The following is a 12,678-nucleotide window of genomic DNA, read 5'->3' on the forward strand; positions in this document are numbered from 1 at the left end:
TATGATCTAGTGAATATTTAAGTACTGAGATTACGTGTTGTGAATTGGCGCTATATAAATAAACTGAATTGAATTGTCAAGCAGTTTCTATTTTCCCTGCTGCTTTCAGTTGATTAATTATTTAAAACTATCACTGACAACATGCTTTCACACAGAAAATATTCCAGGCTTAATGCTTTGTTATTGTACCTGCCTTGTTTAATATTTGTCTTACTGTTCGATTATCACTTTACTAGCTTACAGCTCTTTGTTAGTTTTTATAACTGTATAAGAACTTTAGTGGAGTTCTAGTCTTTAAAGGAGTTTTCTAAAGATAAAAGTTTGACAGGAAGTCATGCAGTTCTGGCTGAAAGAATATCCCTAAAAGCAAATGAGATGAGAAGCTCCGATCTAATGGCCGTAGCGTTGGTGGTGAGTGGGAACCTACCAGTCTCTAGGTCGAGACCAAAGTAGAAGAGTGCTCCATCTCCCAGGGCACACAGCAGGTAGTAGCTGCCTTCAAAGGTGGTCATTAGGATGGAGCGGGGGATGATCTCTGAGGACATAAACATGCAGCTAATTTAGTTTTCTTTTGCAGTGACTAGTTACATCATCAACAGTGAAAAAAGACTGCAACATCGTCTTTGTTAGAACAATCTGAGAGTTTCTTCCTGATTACTTGTAACAGAAAAAGTCCTCACTTGTTTGATTTATTTCGTTTTCCAACTGGCTAGTTGGTTTGATTTTTATTCTTTATCTTTCAAACGGAATTTAAGTGGGGTAAAGTTTGCAAATATGAGGAAAAAGAAAAAGAATAAAACAAAAACAACATTTGCTACATTAGAGGATAAAGGACTATCAATCGTTTTATAATAGCTCTCAACTTTCAGTAAACCTTTGCAAGTGCCACAGTCTTTTTATTTCAGCCCAAATTTTCAACATCCAAAAGCTCCATTTTATTAGACAAAGAAAAAACAAACAGAACTCCAGTCTAATTCTAAAGGTTTAAACATCAGTTAGCCGAACGCAGATGGGAAACTTGCAGCAGTGATTGAGGCAGAATCCAAACCGAGTCCTTTCAGCTGCCAACACACCAATTACATCCAGCTCCAGTAATTTTATTATAACTTTTTAAAATATCTTTTTCAAGTTGTAAACTAAGCAAATATGAATTTCCAGACAATGTTCAAGTCTTCTACTTTTATCAATATCCAAAATGCAACAACACCTAACAATAGTTTAGATGACGGAGCTGCAGAGGAAGGGTACACTTCGCCTCTTGGCTTCATTTTTTTTTCTCCAAGAAAATAAACAATCTAAATAAAATGTTCCCTCACAGGATGCTGCTCTCTTCCTAAAAGTAAATGAATCCTCCTTACAAGCAAACAGTCTCCATCCCGAGGCTGAAACAACAGCTTGAGCATATAGAGCTGCAACCAAAATCATCAAACCCCAAAGCAAAGTTAGTTTATTGGGATATTTCTTAACTATTTAGATTTTTGAAATAGAAATATTAAACAAGCAGTTGAAATATAACAATGATGTTAATCTAAGTAAAACACTAAATGTGACTTTTAATAATGACTGCAATCCCAAAACATTTAAACAGCAGAACAGAATTGTTCATAGGAGTACGAACTGATCAGGTGTGATCTCAGGCACACTGGCTGCGACCACTAAAAGGAGGGAGAGATCTGAAACCCCAGAACAAGTGTTTTAAATATGTCCCTGGTATAAAAGAACTCAAGTGTCTGAATTGGCTCTTCAGCTTGGAATCAGGTTTCATGGAGTGGTTCTAATGGCTTTATGATTTGATTCAGATATGCCAAAGCAGAGCCACTTCTAAAAAGTTGAAGAGCATCAGCTACCGAGGAGTGGGGTGTGAAATCGCATAATTTAAGCACTTTCACTTTTTTTTTTATGGCTAGTGGTATGGTTTTGTGGCACTCTGCTCATTTTTCATTTAAAAAAAAATGCTGCTACTGTTTTGTTTCCACGCTTCTCCAAAGCGACTGCAACAAAATTTAAGAAGATGTATCTGGTGATGCAAATCTGAAAAACAAGAAATAAAAGTTTAGGTGTGGAACAGGAAGCAAACACCTGAACGGGAGACAGGGATGTTTCGAATCATATCACAGGGTTTATACATGAATTAATAACTCAAATTTAACTCTTTTTAATGCTCTTTTAATGCTCTTAGAAATAATTTTAATGCCACCAACAGGTACCCGTCGACAGGCTGCAGCCATGTCCCGAATTCCTCGTTTTCCCAAACCACTTTTGTTGAAATTAGCTTTTTTTTTTCCATACAGCTTTGCGATCAACCGGACGCAGTTCCACGCAAATATATTGTGACATAATATGTCTGACGAAATTGTTTTTAAATTTTTTTTTTTAAATAAAGCATTTTAAAAGCCACAATAAACACATTTAATGAATTTTAATGCCAATTAAGGCCGTAAATTTAAAAAATAAAAATTCAATGACTTTTAATGATTTTTAATGATCCGCGGAAACCCTGTAGCAGTACAGCTCATCTAGGTAATAAATAGAAAATCTACAACCCATGTCACCCAAAGCGACTTTACAGAGCCATTTTCATCACATCTTACCAACAGATTAGTTAAGCAATCTAAGGAGACCCAACAGATCTCATCTAGTCATTGATTTGAAGAATTCTGGAAGAGCCTGCAGCAACAGAGGACAATTGCTTATATTGTGTCGTCGACTTTGCAGGAATGCCTTATACATACTATGCATGTAGCGACAGTGGAGAGGAAAACTTCTCAGGACGAAAAATAAGTACTTCTAGCGGAACTAGACTGTGTGAATGGGATTATGCCATGACTGACGGGGGCTTTGAGCAGAAAGAGCATAAACACACAAAAGGAACAGAAAGGCACTGATCCAGGGGTTATTTTTATGTGAGAGAAAAGAAAAAGATGAGCTGCAATATTATCTCCAGAAGTGGCTTAATTTAGGTGAGAAGCTTAGCTAAGCAGATGAGCTCAGCCATTATTCAAGCCTAGAAGATGAAAGAGAGCACATACAGTTAGCTGCAGAAAAGGCTGAGCCAAAAGCTACGTCTGCCTCCAGAGGAGGCAGGTGGTGAAAAAGTTCAGACTGTTTCCAGGTTTCCTTTATTTAGACTTGGTGGCAGCAGACACTGAGGTTTCAGTTTCCAAAGTATGGGGAATTCTTAACAAAGAAGGGCCACATGTTGAACCGAGGGATCAAACTACTGACCCAAAAATCAGATCTGCTCCAATTAGACAATATAGCTACCGTATTTTCGCGACTATAAGGCGCATATAAACGTCTTTTTTCCCCTCAAAATGTGTGCAGCGCCCTATAGTGTGGTGCACCCTATGTGTGTTGTTACTGCAGACGTTGTTGAGACCGCCATGAGAACGTTAAAGGGGGAAGTCTGGCCGTGGATTGTGTAGCCGATGTGAAGAACAAGGTGAAACAAATGAATGCTGTGCTTGCTGTTATTCCGGGGGGTCTGACAAAGGAACTTCAACCGCTCGACATCGGTGTGAACCGGCCGTTCAAAGTAAGGCTGCGAGCGGCGTGGGAGCGATAGATGACCGACGGAGAGCACAGTTTTACGAAAAGTGGAAGGCAGCGCCGTGCAAGTTACGCCACAGTTTGCGGATGGATTGTAGATGCTTGGGCTAACGTGTCTGCTGGCACTGTTGTTCGAGCTTTCGCAAAAGCCGGCATCATTTCCGAGGAGCCGCACGGCACAGACAGGCGAAGAAGGGGAAATTGGCATGTCTGATTAAGCGCAGCTGTGTAATTCAGAAACAGAGGATGATGACTTCGATGGGTTTTATTAATACTTTGTAATAAATACATGAATAAAGCACAATCATACTCAGTTTTGCTCCCGCTCTATTTTTTAAATACGCAGTAGAGGTATTTAAACACAGTAGAGGATATGTACCGGTATATAAAACCCGCGCCCTATAATCCAGTGCGCCTTATGTGTGTGTTAAATACAGTAATGGCAGACACAACTGAGACTACCCCTTTTAGTACGGTGCGCCTTATGGTCGTGAAAATACGGTAGTTAAAGAGATTTAAAGGTCCTCTTTAGTGGATCAATGAAAACTGGAAATTACTGGGCTTTTGGATCAAATGTGTGTCTGAAGGAGGAATAAGAAAGCATATTCTGCCTTTAGTGAAGCACAGAAGTGGCTTGATGATGTGTTGGGGCCGTTTGGCTTCACTAGCACTGAAAGAAGCTCTAGGAGGAGGCATCATGTTTTCGGTGAAACAGCTGATGCATGGACGCCATTGGACAAACAGGACAACCTCCCAAAGCATATAATACAAAGTATAAAGGCTTTGTTCCGGTAAACATAACTTCTAGAAAACAAGCAGAGTGGAAATAATCCCCTTAGATGAACACCTATGGAAATCTGTGGTTGGATTTGGAAAAGCTGGATGCTGCTAAAAAGATCAAGAATGTAAATGAACTGCAGTCATTTGATGATTTGTTTTTAAAAAGGATTCAACACCACCTTCTCATTTTGCAGTGTCCTTAAAGGGAATAAATCATTTTTCCTTGTAAACATTCAAGATAGGTCTATGGCGTGTACAAACTATGTTCATCACATTTTGAGCACAATAAACCCTAAGATAATAAGATTTCATCATCATTTCATTTTCAGCTCCTTTCAGACTGAGCTGTTTTTGTGGACTTTGTCATCTTTATGCAAATGTGTTTTGCCTGGCTGTGACCATGACCTCAATGCTTATACTCAATTTTTATGTGTGAAAAAGGCTGCATAACAGATGCACAATGGTACAAGTGCACATCTTTGACCGTGAGTAAGACCCAGCAGCTGAATGAGGGTCCAGCTGCTCCAACCAGCAAAGATGGAGCCGTTTCTGAATGCTAAGTATGTCCTAATCTTTGAGGGCCACCTTAGAGAGTTTGAGAACCAACTTTATAGGCACATTTCTGCAGTACCAAACTGTCCCCAAATATATTCTCACCTTCCTAGAAACCTTTGTCTGCAAGTGTTACTTTATTATAAAGAGTTGATGTGGTTCAAATACTTCTAGAGGGCGTTTTGGTTGTTTCAGTTTGGAAGAAAAAAAATCAGACCCAAATATCATTAGCACACCAATGGAGTTTAGAAAGCAAATTAGCATTATGCTAATTGCTAGCTGTCTGCATCCCAGTCCAAATAAATCATATGCACATTTTTTGGGACGTAAAAATGCACATGTTTGGGTGTGCTATTACAATAAAAATCAGATGTAAGATTTGATAAGGAACGAATGTGTTTTAAAGTTTTATGTTATATTTGTCTTAGCTTCAGTTACAAAGTAATGAAAAATACTGAAGGCCTGGGGTCTGCTTGGGTTGTTTGGTGGAAGGGCAGTGCCTGCAGACTTTGATGTCATAATCAAGAGGTTTTTGAAATGCTTTGTAGACAAAAAAATAGTTAATTATTACCAAAAAGCAACTGGATGGTTTTTTGTACTTGGACTGTTTCTAAAAACAGTAGAGACCCAGATGGGAGTACAAAATAAGCAAAATAATACATGGTAGGACCCCTTTACAATTGAAAAAAAAAAAAAAAGAATAAAATTTGTTTTCCAGCATTTTCAGATAGAAATGATTTTAGTTCGATTAAGACAATCATAAACCCTTAAAAAGTATCACTTCATTAATTTGAGCAGAGTAATAGTGCATGCTCGATTACTTTTCTAATGTTTGATTTGATATGATGATGATTTTTAGACATGCAAATAAAGATACAACTTTTATGAGACACTGGTCGTCACCATCTAAAACTTTTTCTACACAAGCGGAGCTATGAAAGTGCTGATTGGCTTAAATCCAAACGTTGGATTTAAGCCATTGGATTCACGACCTGAAACAGTCCAGCTTCAATCAACCAGGAGGTTTCGATTATAGCTGCTGACAATGCCAGCCACCATAGATAGGCTCCAAAACACTCAGTTGCTTGGCTAGCAGAGGATAGCTACTGAAGGGGTCAGATAAAGAAACACATCGCTAAAGGAATTTCCTACCACATTGCACAATTTATTTGAAAGTTTAATAGAGAAATAATTATTCAAGCTATATCCCTCTCAGTTTTATTATTCCCTGATCTGAAATCATCACTAAAAGGTTGTGAAAGTTCATCACTACTCAATCATTCTAATTCATTATTTCCAAAGTAATTTTCAATGTTAAAAATATCTTAATCTTCACTGGTTTTGAGTCTTAATTATTCTAGAATATTTTGATTTTGAAGAACATGTGCAATATTATTACATTTATGATAGAAGTTTTCCATTTCTGTTAATAATAATGTATAGATAGGGAATACATAGATAAAGAGTAAAAATGTCACAGTAAAAACAATACTGACTATGATACTGAGGGTCACTCTACATTTTAGCTGGAGTCCAAATATGTCAGGCAGAGATTTGAAAGGCATTAATGCTCAAAAATAAAACCAAGTAAAATTAAGAACAGAAATAAAAAAAAAAAGTGCATCAGCTAACAGTTTAGTGTAGATTTACTGTCCAAATGAAAAGGGATATTATGAAATATCAATTTGAGAGCAGAACAACCAGCCTTAGCTTTATGAGTGTGTTAAGCTGGGCTTACACTGTACGATTTTTTGGGCTGACTTTCAACCTGATCGGGCATCCTGTAGTGTACAGGGGTAACGAGGGGCGATCAGCCTCTCACAACTACCTCCTGATCAGGAATCGTAAGGTCAGGAGAAAAATCAATCAAGTTTGAAATTAAGTCGGCCGTAATAAGGTGGTCGTGGGCAAATCGATCAGTGGGCATGTGCAAGGACTCTTCTTCTTCTTCCTCTCAGACAAAAAACAGTACGAGTGACATGGAGTTCTTTCCGTAAAATTGACAGACCGTAGTAGCCACGTTTGCTCAGCCATGTCTTTGTCCAAATACGTCCCCGCCTTTTCTTTTTAGGGCTTTCAGGACGCGAAATTGCACAAATTGCCAAGGCAGCATGTTTCACTCTAGTGAGCTTGATATTCCTCTTCTGCTCGTTTGGCTTCCGGATAGGCAATACTGAGTAGTGCCATCTCACTGCGGAGCTGAGTCTGACGTGGTTTTAGATGTGCAGTGTGAGCAGATAGATCACATCAGAGCGTCAGGCCACAGAGAATAAACATCGTAAACTGTGAACTCACACTGTGCGACGAAACCCTGCAGTTTTTTCGTACAGTGTGAGCAGTAGCTGCGTGCAATGATTGAAAAAAAAAATCATATAGTGTATGCCCAGCTTTAGGGTTTGTTTGGGCAGATATGGAGAGAGACCTGGAGAGAGAGACAGACCGAAAGCTATATGACCCATTGTTCTACTGCTTCTCAAAAAAGTTTACTGGAACATATCCTTGTCACTTCACTGAATTAGGTTTTGGCTGTTTTGTTCACACAAATTGTTTAAGCTCTGCACACAAATGTTTTATGAGGCTGAGATGAGGACTTTGAGAGGGTCACTGCAACACATGCACCCTGCTGTTGTAAGCCACACTAAGCTAAACTGGTTGTCTGCTTATGATAATCTATTTCAAAGACCTATTTTGGCCAAAGTGCAGGTAACAACGCTGCCTTATTTTTATTGATTTGTCCAGGATGTGAAAGAAGGGACGGATTATTTTTTAATCGTTATGCAAAAATATAAAGCATCTTAAACTTGCAGCGGCAGATCTGGGGTATAGCAAACCATTTATAATATAATAATCTATGTATGTAAAATTCTGCTATGAAATAAAATAAAACATAAATCCCTCTTTTACATTTCTGTTCATCTTAAGTGACCTAAAATAGTAAATATTGGGTATATTGATGTGATACAGTGGGAAAAAAAGTTATTTTATATTATATATATATATGTAAAATATATGTTTAACTATGATATAAATCATATACATAAGTAAATAAATATATTCCTTTGTTTCGTTCAAATTTTCTATAAAAAGCATCAGTGGAAATATGTTCTGCTGTGCTGCACCTTATTAAAAACGATTCTCCACCTGCTCATGTCAGACATATTTCCCCTTTACCCAGAACACTCTCACCTCCTCCCAGCATCTCCTTGTGCAGAGCTGTGAAACAGGGCAGTTTGAGCACACGTGCAGAGATGTCGGTCCACAGTCCAACAGCGCAGAGCGTGGACTCGTTGCCACCCTCCCCCAGAGGTGTGATGTCCAGGCAAGCCACCTCATGCTCCATCTCTGTGGTACTGAGGAGGAGGAGATAAGAAAAAGAAGTTGGCTTCCATGCATGGTCTGTGGTGGTGTGTGCATAGCACAGAGAAGACTAAAACAGTTGGAAAGAGCAGTGTCAATGACACCAAGCATAAATTAATATACATTTTTCATGTCATGTAAGCTGCATTATGTTAAATACTAAAACATTCAGCTGTTAAGTCTCACACTGAGGTCAGATTAAATATTCATTGGAGGACAACTAAACTGTGCTTAAACTGCCTCCTTTTGCGGCTCATGCAATGAAGCAACAAAAACTGTTTTTTCTAAAATAATACTGCTAGTAATATACTTCATATTATAATTTGCTATGCTTTGTTTAAAGTAGGAGTTTATTTGAATTAGTAATAAATAACCATGGCAGAATGTTATCTTACTGAGCTAGGGAGATCGCAATAATACAACATCAACAGAGCTGCATCTCACTTTAAATTGAGCAAATAATAGAAATATTCTCAATCTGCTCAGAGTCCTCGCATTCAAATAGCTTCTGACAGAAAGGTTTCAGTCTTCAACGTGTGATTAAGCAAACCAGGCCTGTAACATTGAAACAATTTTGTCCCCCACATCTAAGCAGCTGGTTATTGATCCAGCCCAAACACTATTTCATAGCCCTGATGAGTCTCTTTTATCATTTCACTACTTACAAACACTCAAACAGGAAAGCAAACATTGTGCTTCAAGCAGTCCTGTTGGCCCTTTTACAAGCTGCACTTCCCTCTACAAGAGTGCAAAAAAAGCATTTTGTACTCTCTGTTATAGAAGAAAACTGAAGAAAGAATGAAGGTAAAGATTTATAACGGCCTGAAAAAACAAATGGCTCAGACACCCCTTAAAGCTGCACTCTGTTAAAAACAACATCAAGGAATGCCTCAGGACCTCATACCAAGCCTTCAGGCATAAACACTCACATTTTCAAACTGTGTTAAGATGAAGACAATAAACACTGGATGATGACACATTAAAAACACAAAGTCTAGGAGAGATTTGTGGTAAAAAGCAGGATTAAAGCATTAAATAAGTAAAACCAATATGCTCCCTTTTTCCCAATAGGAACACTTTTATTGGTTGAACAGGTGAAGGTGTTCAACAGGACAGCTTGCCCTCTGTTTACCTGGATGTACCAGCAGCAGTCCTGGCTTTGGTTTAAATAGTTTTAAAAGAGTCACAGAATCCAAAACCGAGTTTACCTGGTCATAGATAAATAACAGTAGTTAAGCTGCTTAGCCTACAGTTGGGTTCCCTTCTATAAGAATTACAAAGCAGGCAGTTTCTCTATTGAAAATGAGCCAGGGCCACGGGCGTAAATGCAGTGTTCCAGGCTGCATGGAGAAAGGGGAAAATTTTCACAGTCTTCCCAAGAATCCAAAGACTCGACAGACATGGATTATTTTTATGTATCAGAAGATCCCTACAAAGTTTGCTCAGCTGTTAATTTGCTGTAAGCATTTTACCGAAGAAGACAGCTTTCAAAATCTTGTAGGTTTGGTCGCTCTGTCCCCCGCTGGCATGCTTAGAGCGCATGCTGCACTGTAGTCCACCAAAACACTGAACGATTTTCCAATTCCCCAGACATTTTTTTTAGGTATGAAAAGTAGGACATGCCTGGGGAAAAAAGGACGCCTGGTCACCCTACCATACCAACAGTTTGATGTTTCATTGAGTGTGTTAGTGTTTAGCAGCTTTGCTCGTTGTAAACCAACCAATTAGCGCACAGCTTATTTAAATATTCATAGTGTATTTGGTGCTGGTCCTTAATGTCTCTGAATAGGGTGTGTAACATTGGTTGGGCTTAAAACAGCATATTTGCTGTTCTATGAGCCCTAATGCGAGCCTGGTTAAAAGCCCTAGAATGAAACAACAGGTTTTCTTCCTTTTATGGTATGCTCATGAATATTTAGATGAGCTGTGCGCTGATTGGTTGGTTTACAGAGAGCGAAGCTGCTGAGCAAAGGCGCATCATAGCAACAAGCACTCACTCACTGAAACATCAAATTGTTGATATGGTAGGGTGACCAGACGTCGTCCTTTTCCCAGACATGTCCTACTTTTCATACCTAAAAAAATGTCCAGGAGGAATTTCAAAATCGTCCGGGATTTTGGTCGACTACAATGCAGCACGTAGATGAAACAGGGCCCCAGCGGGGCACAGAGCGACCAAACCTGACCCAGTGATGGTAGCCTGGACAACGGTCCCAAAATGACGTCAACCCGGGGCTTCGTTTGGATTCGCCCGTTTTATGGTGGAAGTTTAGAATTGTGAGATTTGCAGAGAAAGGAGGTGTCGATGGGGTTTGAACTTCTCTGTACGTCCATTTCCCCCACTGAACTATCATTATTCATCTATGACAATGGAAACTTTGTTTTGCATTCTATGACCCCTTTAATGTTAACAATGTCTTACCGTTTGAAATCAGATCTAATCCAGAAGATTAGTGTGAAATATCAACTGGTAATGAGCCCTCATGCATTTAAATAGGGCTGAGCGCTGTAGCTTGAAAATAAAATAGATTTTTTTTTTTGCACAACAAATTCGATTCATTGGTTATTTTCTCCCTTTAGTTTCATGAAAGCCAATTAAAACTGACAGAAATGACTTTTAAAAGGTGCTTTCTTTCCTTCTGGGAGTTGACCAGAAATTAAAAAGTAGCTAAATATAACCTGTGAACATGCTTGTAAAAGTAGATGGCAGGCTGTGTAACCAAATGCATGCAGCTTATGGCCTTTCACAATAAGCTAGTTTATGTCCAAGTATGGAAACCTACGGAATGTCTACGTGAAATAAATCCCCATTGCCCAGCTCTACATTTCAATAAGCTCTAGGTTCAAATTATGCTGTGACACATCTTTTCTTAAAGCTTGAAATGCAATAAAAAAAAATACTAGACACTAAAAGAGAGAGGAAGATAATAATACCTTGATCATAAGTAATGATGTGATTGGGCCATACAGCAGGATAATTTAGAAAAGGAGAGTTCGTGTTGATGTGCTCAAAGAACATCCCTTTCATAAACATTGACTTCTAAGGGGCAAGCTTTAATATTTTTATTGGGACAAGGCAATAAATCAATAGAAATGTATATTGTAATAAACTACTGATCAATATTATTACTAAATACATCCAACACAAACTTTAAACACTTTTAACAGCCTTGTGTAAACACCCAGATCTTTATTATGAACTTATAAATTACCTTATCCAAAAACAACATCTGATGTGAACTTTGTAGGATCATTTCCTCTATAATCTAATCTGTGTTTCTACTTTTGTAGTTGTATTACTTTTTTAATAAAGAATATATGCATGGTTAAAATGATTTATGTGTGAGGAGTTCACTGCAGTTTTATTCCATCAGTGGGATAATCCACAAATTTTTTCAAGTTTTATGCAAATTGTACAGACTCAAAGAAAATGTAAAAAAAATTTAGTAGTATTCGCTATGCAGTCCTCATGCTTGATGGTATTCCTCAGGAGACCAGCAGCGACATTTCTATTCCCTTTAAACTCAAGTGCAGGCTGAGTAACAGAAAAGGAGTCAACTGTTAAAGAGTTAAGGGATTAGGCTGGTATGTGGGAGCTAGATAAGTATATCCTCAGATTTGTATGGCCATGGAAATTTAAGGAACATCTTTTCTATTAAAGTTAATTTGTTTTATTTTAACAAGTTTGAATATTGCAAAGTACCAAGAAATAAAAGAAGGATTGTACCAATGTGAAAAAGTAAGTGAGGCTTTGTTGAATAATTTCAAATCTATCAGCAGGCCTGCTATGGCACAAAGGTCTTCTCTTCAAAATAACCTGTCTGATGACACAATGGGTGCAAAAGGGTTAAAAAAAAATGAGATTATGTCCTAATCAAGGAAATATGAGAAATAAATTCAGTGTCTGAAAAGGATGACAACTTTTCTTTCAGCAGTGAGTAACATTAACCACACACAGAGAAAAGATGGCGCAGTGAGGAACCTCCCAGAAGTGGTCAGCCAACCAAAATTACTCCAACAGCGCATCAGCAACTCATCAAGGACAGCGACAAACAAACCCAGAAGAACATTTAAAGCCCTGCTGGGCCTCAATCGCCACAGTAAAGACTCGTTTTCATGATATAAGAAAAAGACAGAGCAAAAATCGTAAAAACAATAAGATCAAGAAGCTGAAGACTTGTAAATAAATGAAACAATGAAATCTGCCTTTAGCATAAAATCCCTACTAAAGAACTGAAATGCACTTAGGTTGATTTAACAGGACAATGATCCAAAGTACAAAAGCAGGAACACTGAACGCCTCAATGGTTTGGATACATTTTATTCACCAAGAACAGATGAAATCAATATCTGAGAACTGCTTTTTGCTTTTACTTATGGTTACCTTTGGTTTGATAATCTCATATTGATTGACTGTAAGCAAAAAATGAAAACTGAAAA

At 38.2% G+C, this 12,678-nt stretch overlaps 1 protein-coding gene across 1 annotated transcript in view; it reads right to left on the minus strand.

The window, feature by feature from the left end:
• The window catches only part of ddb1 (damage-specific DNA binding protein 1), a 71,394-nt gene that overhangs the window by 24,714 nt on the left and 34,002 nt on the right, over window positions 1–12,678 (minus strand). Inside the window, exons 14-15 of the mRNA XM_038281278.1 lie at window positions 8,068–8,231; window positions 428–535 (exon numbers count right to left, since the gene is read on the minus strand). Of these exons, the coding sequence (XP_038137206.1) occupies window positions 428–535; window positions 8,068–8,231 (272 nt within the window). The remainder of the gene's footprint in view (window positions 1–427; window positions 536–8,067; window positions 8,232–12,678) is intronic.

Source organism: Cyprinodon tularosa, unplaced genomic scaffold (assembly GCF_016077235.1).
Source record: "Cyprinodon tularosa strain WSP-4 unplaced genomic scaffold, ASM1607723v1 ctg1031, whole genome shotgun sequence".
NCBI lineage: Eukaryota > Metazoa > Chordata > Actinopteri > Cyprinodontiformes > Cyprinodontidae > Cyprinodon > Cyprinodon tularosa.